The sequence below is a fragment of the Artibeus jamaicensis genome, unplaced genomic scaffold, assembly GCF_021234435.1.
Source record: "Artibeus jamaicensis isolate MK-2021 breed Jamaican fruit bat unplaced genomic scaffold, CSHL_Jam_final contig_426, whole genome shotgun sequence".
NCBI classification, from domain to species: Eukaryota; Metazoa; Chordata; class Mammalia; order Chiroptera; family Phyllostomidae; genus Artibeus; species Artibeus jamaicensis.
In genome coordinates, this window is record NW_026521826.1 from 193,316 (window position 1) to 212,632 (window position 19,317).

Here is a 19,317-nt window from a genome sequence, read left to right on the forward strand (position 1 = left end):
GAGTGGTGACACTTGGACCGCTTGGGCACTGGCTGGGGTGGAGAGGGACGGGTCTGTGTCGTGAGGGTCCCAGCGTGCATCGTTCTTTCTGGGCAAGGGAAGGACCTGTCGTCGGGTTCTGCATCAGTGTCCTGGGGGCCGTCCGTGCCAGTGCGAGCTTTCCCTTCCTTCCCGCCCTGAGCCTCTTCAGATGCCAGGGCTCCGGAGGCCCCCCCACACCTCCCGTCTTGCCCCATCTGCGGGAGCTAGAAAGCGCAGGGAGGTACCGGCTAGGCAGCGAGCGCGATACCCAGCCTGCCAGTCTACTGCCCCTCGCGAGGTGTTAATAACTTAGTTTTTTTCCTGGCTGTGCAGGCCCATGGTAGAGGAAAGCAGGGAGGCCACCCACGGCACCCCCGCAGCGCTGAGGACGCCCCAGAGCTCGGAGACTCAGCTGCCTCGCGCCACAAACAGGTACCTGCGGTGCGGGGATGGGGGCGTCTGCATCAGTACGTCTCGCTTTGAGTTGTCTGGGTAGGATGACAGGATTCAGAGAGAGAAAGAGAGAGAGAGTGAGCGAGTGTGTGTGTGTGTGTGTGTGTGTGTGTGTGTGTGTGTTTAAGAAAGAGAGAGGGAGAGAAGAAAAGAAAGGATGTGTGTGCACACTTGAGCGTGTAACTCCTCACTACCTGAATCTTCCCTGTAAAGGCTTTTCCTTTGGTTCTTGAAACCAAGGGACATACAAAAGCAGCTTCACTTTAAAAAATGGGTGTTCAATGCCCCTCTTGCTCATGAAAACCTTTGGGAGAAGCAGCTCAGCTTGTCTTTACTGGGGGATTTGGCTGGTTTGCCTTCTGTCTTCATGCTTTCACGCACACCTGTGTAAGAGTCATCTGGGCGAGAATGTGTGTGTCCTCAGTGAGTGGAGGCTGAAATTGCTCTTTCACTCACATGAATATTTTATCCATGTGCAATATAATTATTTGTTTTTAAAATCATTTTCTGATTATGAAAGTAATGCATGCTTGATGCAAAAAGCTAAATAATAAGAGAAATGTATAAAAAATTATTTACCCAGGGTCCCACCACCCAGATATCACATTAAGTTTTTGGCCTATAGTCTTCCAATAGTTTTTCCTATATATAGGTATTTAAAAATATACTTAAGGTTATGCTCTGTAGTTTGTGTTCTACCTTTTATTCTAAACAATTAAACACAGACATATCATTTCTTTTTTCCAAAATCATTGCTCTTGACTGTTGCATATTTGTCATGTAGAATGTGCCACAGTCCACTTAACTGTTGCTGGTTTTAGATACTTGGATGGCTTCCTGTTTTGTTTTTATTTTGCTGTGTTTTCTATTAATAATTGTATCAACTACATTCTCATATGTAAATCTTCACATTAAATCAACTCTCCAGGATTGGACTGTCAGGAGTTGGATTATTTGATCAAAGAGTGAGTGTATTTTAGGTTCTAAATCCATATGGCCAAGTGCTTCCTAGAAGAGTTGAATCAAATTGCATTTCACCAGCAGAATATGCTTCATGCCTCAGCATTGCTACGATTGCAGTTTTGTATATTGCAGTGTATTTTCCCTCTCCTCGTCTTTTCCTCTATTTATCTTTGGTGAACCTCTTTCCTTCTATGTATTCTTTCATGTATTCTTGGCTCTTAGGTCATCTTAATCTTCGATTTGAATGATTCAAGGGTCCCGTGTGGCTTCTGCTTGGTCCTGAGAGGGTCTGGGGAGCCGGGAAGAAATCTTAAAGTGGGGAACAGCACTGCCTCCCACAACCCTCCTACTAGAAGTTCCCAGCATATTAAAGGCACCAGGAAATCCTGGAGTAACAAAGCTTTTGAGAAAAATGTTGGCCTATACTTTTATTTTATGCAGGGTTGTGAACTGTAGGTGGCCTAGCTTTCCAATGAACTGGGAGCATTCCATCTTTTTCCAAGTCTGGGCACTGTTTGTTACAATTTCTGGGGTTTCCCTTGGGGAAACTTTGAGAGAATGTACTAATTAAATGATCTGGTCCCAGGCCTTTTCCAAGGTAATTCTTTAATGAATTTTTCAGCTCCTTTTGGCATACTTCTATTCTATTTGGCAAACTTCTTGAGCTAATATAAGTAATTCATATTATTTTTCCTGAATATGGTCTATATTATTAAGTTTTAAACATTTATATCATTCTGTTATGTTTCTTAAAATCTGTCTTTTGACATATTTTATATCTCTTTTATCATATATGATTTTGATTATTTATATAGCAGGGGTGCAAAATTTAATCTATACTACTTGGTTGTGCAAATAAATTATGATTGCTTTAAAATTTTTATTGTATTTTTTCAGTGCAATTTAACCCCTTACAGCTCCTCCCCCTGCAGTCACCACACTGTTGTCCACGTTCATGAGTCTTTATTCATTTTGACTCAATCCTTCCCCCCCCACCGGCACCCTCCCACAGTAACTGTCATCCTGCTCTCTGAGTCTGTCTCTGTTTTGTTTGTTAGTTCAGTTTGTTCATTAGATTCCACATATGAGTGAGATCATATGGTATTTGTCTTTCTCTGCCTGGCTTATTTCACTTAGCATAATGCTCTCCAGATATATCTAGACTGTTGCAAATGGTAAAATTTTCTTCTTTTTTACAGCCAAGTAGTATTCCATTGTGTAAATGTCCCATCGTTGTTTTATCCACTCATCTACTAATAATTTCTTAATTTATCCTTTTCCTCTGCCCTCTAGAATGGCTCCTCAAGGTTGTCCTCCACTTTACTGAATTATTTTTCTGTAGTGTTAACTCTGTTTTGACCTATCTAAAAAAGTAAATGTATTACATTTTTATTTTTTACAGTTTATTTTATTTTTTTATACTGCACCTTATCACATCAGTTTACAGCTTAGCATCTACGTAATCTTTTAAATCCCACCTTCCATTTCTTCATATTTTCTTGAGGATGTGAAGCAAATGCTTTCTGAAGGGTGTTTTTTTCTGTTTCTTTTCTTTTTTAAAAAGATACAGACTTTAAAATGTTTTTATTTATTTTTTTTTAGAGAGGGGAAGGTAGAGAGAAGAGAGGGAAACATCAATGTGTGGTTGCCTCTTGCACGCCTCCTATAGGGGACCTGGCCCACAACCCAGGCATGTGCCCTGACTGGGAATCAAACCAGCAACCCTTTGATTCACAGGCCAACACTCAATCCACTGAGCCACACCAGCCAGAGCTTCTTCCTGTTTCTTATGGTACATACTTTTTAAAAGTAGTATTTTTCTCCATATCTCAAGAACAATATTTGCCCTTAAGTTATAGAATCTTTTTAATAGGTTTTATGATTTGGAGGGCCTTGTTTTTATTGTTATTGTTTTTAATCCTCACCCGAAGATATGTGTATTGGTGAGAGAGAGAGAGAGATGTGGAATACTCCCTCTGGCCTTCTGCTCTCAGATAGGACACTTTAGAATTCCTTGTGTCTCCACCAGGAAGAAATTTTCCTTCTTTGAGAATAAACCACATGAGAGGATGAACCATACAGCCCTTAAACAGGTGTCTGGTTTTTAAAAATTTGAATTAAAAACATTGTGATAAAATACATATAATGTAACACTTACTAAAATTTGAGCTTTTTAAAAATGTAAATACAGGTAACAAAATTTACTCATTTGAGTATTTATTTATTATTGAATTTATTGGGGTAACATTAGTAAAATTATTTAGGTTTCAGGTGTACAATTCTGTAATACATCATCTGTATATTGTACTGTGTGTTCACCGTCCAAAATCAAATCTCCTTCCATCACCGTTTATCACCCCTATACCCTCTTCTACCTCCCCCCGTACCCCTTTTGTTCTGGCAGTCATCATACTATTGTCGGTGTCTATGTTATTTGAGTTCTTAAATACTGGACCTCAAAGCTGCCTCTCGCTCCCATGTCTTGCTCTCATGGCAGTCAGAAACTACATCTATGCATGGGTGATGCTAATGAACCTGGCCTTCTGCTGTTGCCAGGAATGGCAAGTTACCCGAAATCAGGGGAGGACTGGGGTCCTGGGGTTCTCCCCATATCTGCCTGTCCCCTTCATGTTCCAGGGTGCAATGACTAATTTTCCTTCCATTCCTTTAGTGTTGCTTTACAATACAATAGAGGTTTAATCTCAGGAGGGTGTAAAGAGAGCGTAGTAAATGAGCCAGGGGCCCCCAGGCAGCCTCAGGAAGCAGGTCCTTCCTGCGTGGGAGCATCCACCGGATTTTCTGGTTGTGCAGCCTCTCTACTTAAAGAAAGGTAGACCGTGGGAGGAAGATCAAAGCCTCTCTCTTTTTTCTCCTTTGACCTGCTATGTTTCACAGGTAAAATGTGACATCAGCTGCTGGTAATTGCTTCAGGTGGTTCCACATGCCCTCTTGTTACCAGCATTTCTTCCCCAAATCTGACTGCCTTCTGAAGCAGCTATGTGAGGTTGTCATTTTGTGTAGACTCGTGTACTTTCAAAAGAATGTAGTCAGAAGAGAAAGAATTGGGTACTGATTACTCTCTACTGTCTTACAGCGGAAGCTGTAATGTTTTATGTGACGTTTTTCTGTTGTCTATGTTCACATTGGGATCATAACTATGAACTTCAGAAACTTCAAGACGAGTGTGAACTGAGTTTGAACAGAACTCTGGAACAGCTGATTTTCACCCTCTTTTCCCTTTCTTCTCCCCCCACCCTCCAGGTTGATAAAGGCTATTGAATTTTACTTTCAAAGATGATCGAATTCACTTTATATTTTTGCCTCTTTGTTTTTAGAAATATTGGTATTATACACGTCCCGATGTTAAAAATTCAGTCTGCTTTAAGTTGCCTTTGGTTTGGTTTCTGAAATAATTTGAAATGAGGCTTTGAATCTCACTTTCTACCTCTTTTCCTCCTTCAGAATCCTGTGCCTTAATTGCTGTCCCTCTCTTTCAACATTTAGAGGGAGTTCTCCCTTTGTGCTCTGGGGTCAGTCTCCTCGTGTTCCCTGCTGGGAAACGGGTTTCACTGGTGCCTCCCAGACTGTCACTTTCCATCCCTTTGTTCTATGCTGCTGATGTCCCACTTCAGCTGCTCTGCTGATGAGAGCAGCAGGACACATTGTCCAGGCCACCTGGCCCAGGGGCAGGGCTTCAGAATGGGAACTGCAGTCACTGCTGGGCTTCTGTGGGCACATTGCCATGTGGACAGCAAAGCCAGGATGAGCTCGAAGGACAGGAAGAAATGTTCTGCTCTTTGCTTTGTGGCGTAGGTGGGTGAGGAGATAGAAGTTCATGCAGACATGGTGTCTGATTGGCCCCACTCACTGTGTGGAGGTGAAATTTTTACTCTCTGTTACGCTCATATGACTCCACTACTCCCACTACAGGGCCTCTCTTCACAAAGAGGCTGGGGGTTTCATTTTATTACTTGAGAGGCAACATTCAGCAGACAATACTATTCACGTGTGCATACAAAAGTGAAGGTGGGTCCATCGAAACATAAATCTAGGTTGCCTTAATGTGGTCTGGCCTCGTGTGTTAATTTACCATGCCCTAGGTAGACATTTTCCTTGAGCCAACAGGCATTAGGGTGAATTTGAAACAACAAAGAAAAGCCTGCCTGTCTGGTGGGAGGAATGATTTGTCAGGAGGGTGTGGATTATAGAGAATTGCAAACATTTTGTCAGATTAAGTGCTAACAGGAAACAGTGAGAAAGAGGCTTAGGCGCAGTGGAAGGAATATGAAGAGAAAAAAAGGGAATAAATACATGTCTTCACTGCCAGCTCCAGTGATTCTTTTTAGAGCCACTGGGCTTAGCTGGTCTGTGGTTTAGGTTTGCAGAGGTGCTACAAACTCTCACTGGGCAGAAAGGAAGCTCTTTACAGAGCCGTGGGCAAACTTGAGGAAAATGTTCTTGTGTCCTGATGTCTTATTTTATAGCTTCCTTTGCCATTAGGAAGATGGTTATTACTTTAGTATCTTTATGTGTACACACTTAGGAAGTTAAATCTATCTAGTCAACTCTTTCATATTTCAAAAACTTAATTTTGTTGCATGAAGTACCAAGAATACTTTGTATGTGCTGTAGATAATCAGTCACTGGGGAAATCTATATCTATGGACATAATTATTTCTAAAGGTAATTTTATAAGCATAACCTATGCTTTTGAAATTATTGTAATTTCCATTAACTTTTAGTTATTGTAAGAATACTAGACCTCTCTAATATATAAATTTGGATGAATGAATTTGGATTAGGTAAAAAGAAACAACACTTAAAATTTAATCAATACAAGAAAAAATAATAAATTGCATTTTATTAAAATTAAAAACATTTGTGCTACCACATACACTACTAAGAATATAAAAACATAAACCATAGACTAGGAGAAAATGCTTGAAAGTCATATAGCAGCAAAAGAGTTGGATCCAGGATATATAAAGAAGTCTTACAACGAACTCGATAACAAGAAAATTTAAAAATGGCAGAAGATTTGAATAGACATTTCACCAAAGAAGACATACAGATGGGTGATAAGCATTTGAAAGAAATGCTTAACATCATTAGTCATTATGGAAAAACCACAGTGAGATAACCACTTCACACCTTCCGTGATGGCTTTTCTAGCAACTCTACCATATCATGGGGCGGCTCCCCCATGGTTAGGTTCTTCTCTGAAGCTCATGAGAGTGGTGCTCTGGTATAACCGAAGAAAGATTTATTACTCACACAAGCAGAGAAGTCCTGAGGTAGGAGTAAGGGAGGATGGTTCTCCAGGAAAGGACCTGGAATGCAGAGAGAGAGAGAGTAGTGAGTGCACAGGAGTTTTGTAGACCCCTTATGAGTCCATGAGTAGCCCTAAGACTTTGGAATAAATTTTATATTTGAGCAAATAGTATGAGAGTGACTAAGAATTAGTATTCCTTTGGCTTCAGAAGTTGTTCAGTAATTTCTTATTTCTTACTAGTATGAGAGCTATGGACATTGCATCCTGAATCTTGGAGCAATCCCACATTCAAATCACCATAATGGAGTGGAGCTGGCACCCTATTTAAGAATGTTGACGTTGGGAATTAATTCAAGATCTTTCATTCCTCATTGAAAGATCCACACACTTATAGGGAGTGTTGAGTCTGTGTTACACAACTGAAAATGACAAACATGTGTCTGTTATACCACAGACTGTGATGAGACTCACTGATGTGGTTTCAAGGAGGCACCAAGACTTCTGCTTCCTACAAAGAGAAATTTCCAATTAATCAGCCTTTGAAACCATCAGATCAGGGAAGGACAGCAGGCTTTGGCAGACAGGTTTCCTTCTGCATATAGAAGAGTCTGCCTGGGGGTTAGGGCTCTCATTTTCTGTGGATCCCACTGTATTACCTGGGCTCCACATTTGAGAAGGCATGACAGAATGGGGGTTGTTATTTCTGGAAAGGGGGATTCTGGTTGGGTTTTATAGATCCACAGGTGAGTGGTAGTCCCTTTTATGGCTAGGATGAGGAGAAGAGAGATCCTAGTTACATTTTGGATTCCATAACACCTAAAAGTCAATAGTTCGAGGTAACTACAGCAGAGAGGAAAAGAAAGATCCATTTAAGAGACCATTGTCCATTTTGTAATTTTCAGAGGGTGTCTTTAGGTATGCTATTATATATGTTTATTAGGATTCTTTATTAGGACTTCTGCCTGTGGACAATAGAAAAATAGATTCCAGATGATGCCTTGTTGTAAGGGCCATGCTGACACTGAATGAATACTGGATCAGAGTAGGTAATATCGTGGGACCCAGAGGGAAGTAACAAAGTATCACTGAGATTTACGGTAGTGGTGCCAGCGGGAGCATACTGGAGAGGGTAAACCCAAGTAGACCCACATTGGTGTCAATCATCACGAGGGCCTAATGATTTGTGCCTGTAGATTGGGGCAGCAGTCAATAAAGTCAGTTTGCTAGTGAGAGAAAAGGCATTTTCTCCATGACATGATCCTTTCTGGCCATGACGTTGGGGTGGAACAGGGCACGAAAGCCACATTGGGAAGCTGTGGTTTGGGCTAGAGCCAGTGGCAGCTAGATGCCATCACGCTCAACCCCATGTTTAAGGGTCCTAAGGCGATAATGGCCAGGTCCTTGGAGCCAGAAGAATGGGGGTGCTACATGAGGTTACTTAAGAAATGTGAGCAAGTTGGTTGGTTATGGCATTAAAATGAACCTCCTTCATGGGACCTGTAGTAGGAGCGGTGGCCTGAGAGACTTGAATTATAACACATGAGGTCTGAGCACAAATATATTCCCATTGTGGAGGTCCTGCAGTGCCAAATCCCGAATGGGAAATCTATTTTGTGTTTGATCCATACATTATACTGAAGAGTGGGGCCATTAGCTAGCACCCAGGAGTCTGTAAACTATGGATAATGAACATACTTTTTTGGAGGGTATCCTCCAGTGTTGAAAAGACTGACACTTGGGTCTCATCTTTTATCGGGGATATCTTGGTAATAGAAAGGAAAGGAGTTCTCTGGTATGTTCCGTCACATGTGGCGGTGGTGCTGTTGTCTGTAAAGTAAATTGGTTCCCTTTCTCCTGGACTTAGGGAACCCTGCAAGTGGCTAATAAAGCCAGGTGAGGGTGCTCCTCTTTGGATCCATGAATTTGGGCAAGGAGACTCCAGAAAGCACTAGAATAGGGCTCCCACAGTAAAGGAATCACTGGATAGGACTAATGGCATACTTACCTGGGTGGTTTCTTCAGTGGCCTCAAGAGCTTATTGTTGGGGTGACCTTTGTTCAGATTGGGCTGATTTTCTTGTGATTGCCTAAATAGATTTTAATGAAATGTGTACATAAGGAATATGTTGCTTCTAGAAGCCAAATAGTCAAGTCAATGTTGGGCTTGCTTGAGAGTGCTAGGGTTAGGGATATTGACAGGAGATGGCCCCTGGGGATCAAATGAAGCCTCCAGATCTAACTGAGGTGGTGGATCTTTTGGGTGTGCAATGACCCAGCTACAGGTAGTCAAAGTCTGGACCACAATATGAATGTCTTGTGAAGTAGATTCATGAGTTTTCCCCATCAGCAGAATACAGGGGTGGGCAAAAGTAGGTTTACAGTTGTGTGTGCACAAAACACAGAGCTTATGTTTTTGTATTATTATTTACTAATTATTGTATTTTATTGTTTTCCATAGGAACAAGTGTGAACCTACTTTTGCCCCACCCCCTGATGTTTATCAGTATAAGGCCATTGATGGGTGCTTAGGAACAGAATGAGCCCAGGAAGGTTGTGTCTGCATAAATGGTGGGGATATAGATGTGCCCCACAGGTGGTTTAGTGAAGGTATATTGGAATACCTCATAGGCAAGTGCAAATTGTGGCTGTGGTGCTGGAGAAATGAGGCAAACTAAAACATATTAGCTAGACCAATAATTTGGAGGATCTGCCTCGGGGAATTTATTATTCCTGTGATGATACAGATGGTCTCCAACCTTACAATGATTTGACTTAATATTTTTTACTTTTTGATGGTTTTAAGGTAATACACACTCAGTAAAAAGTGGCTATAGGCATAGCTATGATATTCAGGAGGGAAGGTGTATTAAATGCATTTTGACTTAGCAATATTTTAAATTTATGGTGGATATATTAGGACATAACCCCATCATAAATCAAAGAGCATCTGTGTTTGGAAGTCTTCTTGTCTTAGGACTCTCAATGTCAATTGTTGGGGTTTGAGTTATCACTCTTGGTCATTTGTTGAAATGTGGGAGCACTAAGGAGAACCCGTAATCTTCATCAATGACCTTCACATTGGCTTAAGAGTGCATTCATTTCCTTGGGCTCCTCAGGAGGTGAAAGGGTAAAACATTTAGGGCTGGTTAACACTTGATTTTTAGCTCCTGAGAATATCTGGATCTTTATAGCAGAATCAAAGGCAGAGGAGCTGCAAAGATTTTTTGATGCTCTTGGTATTCTAATTAGCCATTTCCCCTGGGAGATGAGCCTCAGCAGGCCACATAGTGATAGTGATAGTTCTGCTTCGTTCACAGCTCCCCTGCTGACACACTGGGTTGGTGCCACTGCTGGAGTAAGTCTCAGTAGGATTGTGTAGGAGGCAACAGACACAGGTGGGAGCTGAGACATAAGGTTGCTGGCACTAATCAGTCATCAGTGGAAGTCCAAGGGCAACTGCTTTGGAAACGGTTCGATAATTTCTTGGAAAGTTAAATATAAACTTGGCATATGATCCACAAACCCCACTCCTAGGTATCTACCCAAGATAAGTAAAAACATGTTTACGTAAATATAAACACTGTATGGGGACCTTTATAGCAACATTATTTATAAGCATCAAACCATGGAAACAGTCCAGATGTCTATCAACTGGTGAATCAATAAACAAAATGTAGTATATCTATACATGAAATGCTATTCAGCAATAGAAAGGAATGAAATATGAATACATGCACACCATGGAGGAACCTCAAAAACGTTATGCTAAGTGAAAGAAGCCAGGCACAAAATACTGTGTGAAATAGACATAAAAAGCAGATTAGTGGCCGCCTGAGTCTGTGGGTGAGGGTGTGGTAGAAATTGGGTACAAGGGGTCTTTTGGGGGTGATGGAAGTCTAAAACTGAATTATGGTAAAGGCTGTGTAAAGCTATGAAGTTATTAAACATTATTGAATTGTATACTTGAACTTGTTATATGCAGGAGATTTTGTGAGAGAACACAGGTTGGCATCCATGGTTTTGCTTTGTGTAATTTTTGTGCCGTGTGTGTGTGCGTGGGTAGGTTTCAAGTACAGGAAGCTGATGAATAGAAGTAATGTTGTGTTGTTGGGATATGCAGAGGACTGAAGTAGTTTTGAGGAACACTAAATTTAAAAAGCCTTTTTAGGCAGTGTACATAATCATCAACAATATCCCAAGGTGAGAAATAGACAAAATGGGCAAAGTTCCCCATTCGTATTCAGATTTTCTACATATAAGAAATGTTCTCTAGGCAGTTCAGTCAGGTTTGACATGCTGTTTATTCAAGATAGAGAACAGTCTCCCAGATATGAACACCTAAGGTGAGTGGGGCGCTGTGTCAAGCTCAGCAAAATTAAAAAGGTTTAGCAATTACTGAGCTGTTACCGTGTGCTGGGTTTAGCAGCTTGATATGTACAACTCCATTTAATTCTCAAAGCCACACTGTTCTGTAGGACTATCAAGAGTCCCACTTTACAGAAGGAGAAACTGAGACCCAGAGGGTTTAGTCACTGTCCCAGGCCCCATAGCTGAAAGAGACAGCTGACTGACTTCCCAGGCTGTGCTCCAGCTGGAGAAACAGGGGTAACTCATTTTATCTTGTGTCAAATGCAGAGAGAGAATCTTCTCATTTAAGGAGCCATTGGAGAGAATGGCAGGGAGTGGTCACGAACGCCAGACTTGCAAGGATGGAGAGCCTCAAGCACATGTAGGCCTGACATCCTGGGAGCCACACGCTGTCCTGGGAGGCAAGGAGCAGCCCGGAGGAGATCTTTGCCTCCCTTCAAACAGAGTCAGACAGTGCAGTCAGAGGAGCAGAAGCCACAGGATGCAGCACAGACCAAGAGCCGAGAAGAGGGCATCAGGGGCAGGCCAGGAGCCCATGGCCCTGCTGTCCAGGGTGCTGATCCAGGCCCCAGCCCATTCTTGAATCCCCAGAGAGCTCTTCTCAGCACGAAATCTCTACTCCCTGGGTGACTGGCACATTATAGCCATCCCAGGCTGTGTGAGTGAGCACCGTCTTTGCCTGGCCTCCAGGGCTGAAGCCATCTTCCAGGGCCACCTCCAAATAGCTGCCCTCTCAGGTAACAGGAGAAACTGGAAGCTTTTCTGGAGGAGTGGCCAGGCCCTGGGGATAATGTAAGGCAGGCTGAGGTTTAACTGGGACAGCCACGCCAGTCGTTCAAGTAGTGGCTGAGCTGCAGCTCTGGCCCCCTACCCTTCTCCCCGGGTCACCAGAGGTGGCTACCTGGTTGCAGCAGGTGCCTGTACATGGGCCCAGCATCTGTTTCTGTGTGGTTGGAATCTGTTGTCAACCTTTCCCTGTGCAAATGATGGACTGAAAAGGGAAGGGACTGAGAAACCAAACAAGAGACTATCGTGGTTAGGTCTGAGTTAAAACCCACATGATAGGAGCAGATGGGAATTTAAGGAGAAACATAAGGAGACTGAATCCTTGGCTTGGTGACTGAATGGAATTGGGGGGTGAGAGGAGTCCAGTCAAGGTCTTGGGTACATGCAGTTATGGACTGTGTTAGCCTGCTATGGCTGCTGTAACCAAGTACCACAGACCATATGGCTTTACGAAAGAAATTTATTTTCTCATTATTTTTTAATTTAATTTAGTTCTGGAGCCTAGAAACGTGACATCAAAGTGTTGGCAGAGTTGGTTCCTTCAGAGGGGTGTGAGGGAAGGGTCCATTCCACGCCTGTCTCCTCGGCTTGCAGATGACCATCCTCTCCCTGTGCCCTCACATTGTCTGCCCTCTGTGCCTGTCTGGGTCCCACTTCCTCTTCTTATTAGGGCACTAGCTGTGTTGGACTAGAGCTCACCTTTATGACCTCACTGAAGTTGAGGTAACTGAAGGAACCTTTTACAGGCCTTGTCTCCAGATAAGGTAACATTCTGAGGCACTGGGGGTTCGGACTTCAACATGTGAACTTTGGAGCAGGAGGACACAGTTCAGCCTGTAATGCTGAAATGCAAACAGATCTAACTTTGTTCATGCTGAGGAAACATATAGTGGGGTTGGCCTGTACTTCCTACGACCCGAATCAGTGTGTGTGATTTACAAGGAGGGAGGGCACCTTCCCTGGAAAAAATCCTTGACTTAAGCTGAGGTGACAGATCGTAACACAGTTTTGGAAATTCAGGTTTTCCTAAGATGAGTGCGACTTTTTTGGCTTCTCATAGCTGATGTCTGGAGAAACTAGGTGTCAGTAGGTTCACGTAGGATATTGCTGGAGTTGTCACGGTCTCGTGGTTGGAGTTCTGGATGGTGTGTGTGTGTGCTGGATTATTTTGAGCCAGGAGAAATAACAGGGTTTAAGAGGCAGAATAGAAATAGATGAGCCTAAACTCTCATCTTCCCTCAGCCCATTAGTCAGCTGAGGCTGCCATAACAAAATACCACAGGCTTGGTGGCTTAAACAATGGATATATATTTCCATAGCTCTGGAGGCTGAAATTCCAGGATCAGGTACCAGTACCAGCACTGCTGGGTTCTGGCAAGGACGTGCTTCTTGTTTGTAGATTGCAGCCTCTTCCCTGCAGATGGCAGGGAGAGAGACAGAGATGGATACAGAGTGGGGGAGAGGAGGAAAGAGAAAGAGGTCTCTTGTGTCTCTACTTTTTTTTTTCATAACTTTTTTTTAAAGATTTTATTTATTTATCTTTAGAGGGGAAGGAGAGAGAGAGAGAAACATCAATGTATGGTTGCCTTTCGTGTGCCCCCTGCTGGGAACTAGCCTGCAGGGAACCGGCCTGCAACCCAGGTATGTGCCCTGACTGGGAATTGAACCGAGATCCTCTGGTTTGCAGCCCTGTGCTCAGCCACTGAGCCACACCAGCCAGGGCCTCTTGTGTCTCTTTTTATAAGGGCACTAGTCCTACCAGATCAGAACCCCACCCTCATACCTCATCTAACCCTTATTATCTCCCAAAGACCTCATCTCCAAAGACCATTACACCGGGGGTGTGAATTTTTTTTTTTTTGCGGGGGGACACAAACATTCGATCATAACACCATCCTGTGTGACCTTGGAACTTTTATATCCTTCAGACTAACATCCTATGTCGATCGCTCAAGGTGTATTAAAAGAGATAATGTAATGCACTCAGAGCCCAGCACAGAGAAAATATTTAATCAATGAATTTGTTTGCATCTCAGTAGAACTTTAAAGCATATTCTGCCTCCTATTGCCTGTCAGTGGTATTCCAGATTATTAATGATGTGTGCGCTAATAAAAATTGAACTTTATATTGTAATTTATAAACCCATAAATCCTGTGCATAATTAAATTGCATAGTTTGAGAACTGCTGTGGCTATTTTCAAGTCAACTGTTATTTTTTGCTAAGTAGTGTATTAAATAGGTAAAAAGCCAAAGATTAGTACAGGTATACCTTGGAGATACTTTGGTTCTGTTTCAGACCACTGTAGTAAAGTGAATATCACAATAAAAAGTCACATGAATTTTTTTGTTTCCCAGTGCATAAAAAAGTTGTGTTTACATGATGCTGTAGTGTGCAACAGCATCACATCTAAAAAATGTACATACCTTAACTAAAACATACTTTATCGCTAAAATATGCTAACCATCAGCTGAGCATGTTATTTTTTTTTTGCTGGTGGAGCTTTCTTGCCTCGATGTTGACAGGATGGTGGTTGCTGAATGTCAAGGTGGCTGTCTTTTAAAATAAGGCAACAATGAAGTTTGCTGCATTAATTGACTTTTCCTTTCATGAATGATTCCTCTGTAGCATACAATACTGCTTGATAGCATTATACCCACAGAACTTCTTTCAAAATTGGAGTCAAGCCTTTCAAACCCTCCTGCTGCTTTTTCAACTAAGTTTATGTAATATTCTAAATCCTTTGTTTTCATTTCAACAGTCTTTACAGCATCTTCACCAGAAATAGATCCCATCTAAAGAAACCACTTTCTTTGTTAATGTAAACATGCAGTGTCTCATTGGTTAAAGTTTTGTCATATAGTTGCAGCAATTTAGTCACATCTTCAAGCTCTACTTCTAATTCTAGTTCTTTTGCTATTTCCATCACATCTGCAGTTACTTCCTCTACTGAGGTCTAGAATTCTCAAAGTCACCCATGAGGATTGGAATCAACTTCTTCCAAACTCCTGTTAATGTTGATAAGTTGACCTCTTCCCATGAATCATGGATGTTCTTAATGGCATCTAGACTGGTGAATCCCTTCCAGAAGTTTTTCAATTTACTTTCCCCATATCCATCAGAGTAATTACTATCTATGGCAGCTATAAAATTTTGAAATAATTTTCTTAACTAATAAGACTTGAAATTTGAAATTATTCTTTGATCTATGGGCTACAGAATAGATGTGGTGTTAATAGTCATGAAGACAACACTAATCTCCATCAAAGCTCTTGTGTAACCAGGTGTATTGTCATGAACAGTACTATTTTGAAAATAATCTTTTTTTTGAGCATTGAAATATTCTGTAAGCCATGTTCTAAACAGATGTACTGTTATTCAGGCTTTGTTGTTCTGTTCATAGAGCACAGGCTGGTAGATTTAGCATAATTCTTAATTGATCCAGGATTTTTAGAAGGGTAAATGAGCATTGGCTTCAATTTAAAAATCACCAATTGCATTAGCCCCTACCGAGAGAGTCAGCCTGTACTTTGAAGCTTTGAAGCAAGGTATTGACATCTTTCTAACCCTAAAAGTTCTAGGTAGCATCTTCTTCCAATATAAGGCTGTTTACTCTGCATTCACTATCTGTTAAAGTGAAGCTGCCTTTGACTATTTATTTTAGCTAGCTCTCCTGGATAGCTTGCTGAAGCTTCTGCACCAGCACTTGCTGCTTCACGTTGTACTTTTATGCTATAGAGATGGTTTCTTTTCTTAAACCTCATGCATGGACCAACCTCTGCTAGCTTCAGACTTTTCTTATACAGCTTCCTCATATTTCTCATCTTTCATAGAATTGAAGAGAAAGAGAGCCTTGCTCTGAAGCAGGCTCCAGCTTACCAGAATGTTCTGGCTGGTTTGATTTTCTCTCCTGACCATGAAAACTTTCTGTTTACCAGCAATAGGCTGTTTCACTTTCATATGTTCACTGAAGTAGCACATTTGAATTCCTTCAGGAATTTTTCCTTTGCATTCACAACTTGGCTAACAGTTTGGCACAAGAACACAGCTTTTGGCCTTCCTGGGCTTTTGACACACCTTCCTCACTAAGCTTAGTTATGTCCAGCTTTTGATTTAAAGTAAGAGATGTGTGGCTCTTCCTTTCAGTTGAACACTTAAAGACCATTGTAGAGTTATCAACTGACCTAATTTCAATATTACTGTGTCTCAAGGAAAAAGGAGGCCTGAGGAGAGGGAGAGAGATTGGGAGAATGGCTAGGCAGTGGAGCAGTCAGAAAACTTGACTTTTATAAATTAGGTTCATTGTTTTGTGTCGAGTTTGTAGCGCCCTAAAATAGTTACAAAGTAACATCAAAGATCACTGATCACAGATCAACATAACATTTGAAATGTTACAAGAATTACCAAAATGTGATGCAGAGATGTGACGTGATGCAAGCACACACAGTGGGAAAAATGGCTCTAGGAGACAGTCAATGTGTGGGTGCCACACACCTTCAATCTGTGAAAAATGCAGTATCTGTGAAGTACAATAAAGTGAGGCACAATCAAATAATTAAATAATTTTTCTACATTAAATGTCTGCATTAAATAAATTTTCTAAAATATTTTTATGTGTCTTACACTAGTGTTAGTACCTGTCACCTAGTAACTACAGTGCGTCATTTCTCAGTAGGAAAAGACACAGAAAATTGCAATTCTCTGCCCCTTTTTTCCCATTCCTGTGGCAATAAGTTTCAACCCTGTTAGCTATTTTTATGATATTTACCTTCATATTTCTTAATCATGTACTTCTATGTCTGTTTCTTGATTTTTAGAATTTAATTAATTTTTGAAGTTTATTTAATTTTGTTTTATAATTGAATTTTTAATTTAATTATATGTTTAAGTCCATTTATGGCAGAAACAGATTTACTCCTCTTAATATCTGTCCCCCTTGCCAAAAGACAAACACCTCTTCACACCTCATTTCTTTCACTTTTATAATATACTCTTATTAACTTTTAAATTAATTCAATATTCAGTTTATTTTGAGTTTATATATATTGTTCACAGCCAAGCTTTATAGTGGACTGTGATTACATCTTTTTCTTTCTCCTTGTGTTTTTCTTTCTGTATTCATTATATCTTACAACAATTTTAGATTCTCAGCAAAATTGATAGGAAGGTACAGAGAGTTTCCATATACCTCCCACCTGCCCCCACACACAGCTTCCCTACTGTTAACATCCCACACCCAAGTGGTACAATTGGTCACAATAGATGGACCTACATTGACACATCACACTAACCAAGGTCCATAGTTTACACTGGGGTTCACTCTTGGGGTTGTACATTCTATAGGTCTGAACAAATGTATAAAGACATGTATTTATCATTATGGTATCATACAGAGTATTTTCACTGCCCTAAAAATTCTCCTTACTCTGGTTGTTCATACCTCCCTCTCCCCAAACCCTGGTAATCACTAATCCTTTGACTGCCCCTATAGTTCTGCCTTTTCCAAAATGTCATGTAGTTGGAATGATATAGTATGTAGCTTTTTCAGATTGTCTACTTTCACTCAGTAACATGCTTTTAAGTGTTCTCATGCTGTTTTATGGCCTGATAGCTCATTTTTGTCATTGAATAATATTCTAATGTTGAGTGTACCACAGTTTATTAATTCATTCACCTATTGAAAAACATCTTGGTTGCTTCCAAGTTTTGGCAATTATAAATAAAAGTTGCTATTAATGTCATATGAAAGTTTTTGTGTGGTCTCTTTGGTCTTTTTCCTGGTCATTATTGTTATTATTTTGTTTAAATTTTACTCTAAACTTTCCAAGGAGCTACAAAATATCTCTCAATAGAGTCTAATAGTCAGTTAATCTATCAGTGCAATTTAGTTTTCTAGAAAATACACATCTCAGAGATTACACTGTTCTGGACCATTTCCTCTCTCAGCCTGCTGCCTCAGTATTGTACTGGAATTTCATTTCAGAATCATCCCAGGAATTCTCCTAGTCTCTCCCTTAAAATGAGGGCCCTGTTTCTCGAATCTCAAACTTTTTTGTATACTCCCCTTGTTTTGGTGAACACATCCTTCAGCAGTTTTCTCAGAAAGGATTCAAGAGGTCTTTGTATGTTTAAAAACATTTTAATTCTACCTTCCCACTTCATGAAAGTTAATGTAAGACTAGAATTCTAGGCTAAATATCACTTTCACTTAGAATTTTAAAGACATTATTGAACTATCTTCCAGCTTCCAGTGTTGTTGGAAAATTTGGTGCCATTCTGATTGCTGATTTATACATTGATTCAACCATTTATCTATTTACTCATCAAACAAATATATGTGGAACTATATTCTTCACCTCTTTTTGTGTTAGGTGCTCTTCTACATTATGGGTATCCAGAACAATACAGAAGTTCTGACTTCATTCATAAAATTTACTTTTCGATCTTTTGTTTGTGACCTATTTTTTTCTCTCTAGATGATACTCCAACCTGGGGGTATATCCTGGTGGTTGGCATTCTAAGAGTCCAGTGGCAGGGGGGTCTTAATGTGTCCCAAATGGCATGTAAACATAGACTTTCACATAATCATCCTTGTTTTTACTAGAATACCTCATTCCTCCTTCTTTTGTTACTGATGTCTTCAAGTTTGTGGTTTCTCTGATTCAATTTCTGTAGAAATGATGTGTCCTGCTGGTGTGCAGAAGGGGAGGCTGGAGAGAAGCTGATGTTTGTCTGTGTTAACTGACCCTCTGATATCCAGGCCCTTGTTTTCTAAGGCTCCTCATGCTTACCAGTTCCTGTGCCATTTGAAGATTCTGTGGTTCAAGCCAGCATGTTTCTTATTGGCACTCCCCTCTGTAAGCACGTAGATTTGAGCTTTCTTTACTTTGTGAAGTCACTTGTGATTCATTCATTAACTCTTCATCTTCCAAAAAATTGTTTAAATCTCTCATTTTCTATTATTCCTCTTTAGCTCTTTGCTCTTATGGATTTGTATCTTCATTATTCACTTGAAAATCATATTAATGGGAAGTTAAAAGAAAGCATAGATCTGCAATTACTCAACTATGAGTAATTTATTCTACTATGTTTAATGAGAAATTGTACCATATCTTTCCAAAACTTTAAACTAAATGAATAGGCATTTAAAAAAATAAACATATATACAGTTTATTTATTTAAAATATATTTTATTGATTATGCTGTTACAGTTGTCCCATTTTTTTCTCCCCTTTATTCCCCTCCATTTTGCATGCCTCCTCCCACCAGCATTTCCAACCCCCTTAGTTCATGTCCATGGGTTATATATATAAGTTCTTTGGCTTCTCCATTTTCTATACTATTCTTAACCTTCCCCTGTCTATTTTGTATCTACTATTTATGCTTATTCCCTGTACCTTTTCCCCCATTCTCCCCTCTCCCCCTCCCCACTGATAACCCTCCATGTGATCTCTAT

The 19,317-nt window shown here is 40.7% G+C and overlaps 1 protein-coding gene across 1 annotated transcript in view; it reads left to right on the forward strand.

The window, feature by feature from the left end:
- The first annotated feature begins 358 nt into the window (after positions 1 to 358).
- Positions 359 to 19,317, forward strand: part of ST8SIA6 (ST8 alpha-N-acetyl-neuraminide alpha-2,8-sialyltransferase 6) — a 132,322-nt gene continuing 113,363 nt past the window's right edge. The window contains exon 1 of the mRNA XM_037161695.2: positions 359 to 453. Coding sequence (XP_037017590.2) covers positions 359 to 453 — 95 coding nt within the window. The remainder of the gene's footprint in view (positions 454 to 19,317) is intronic.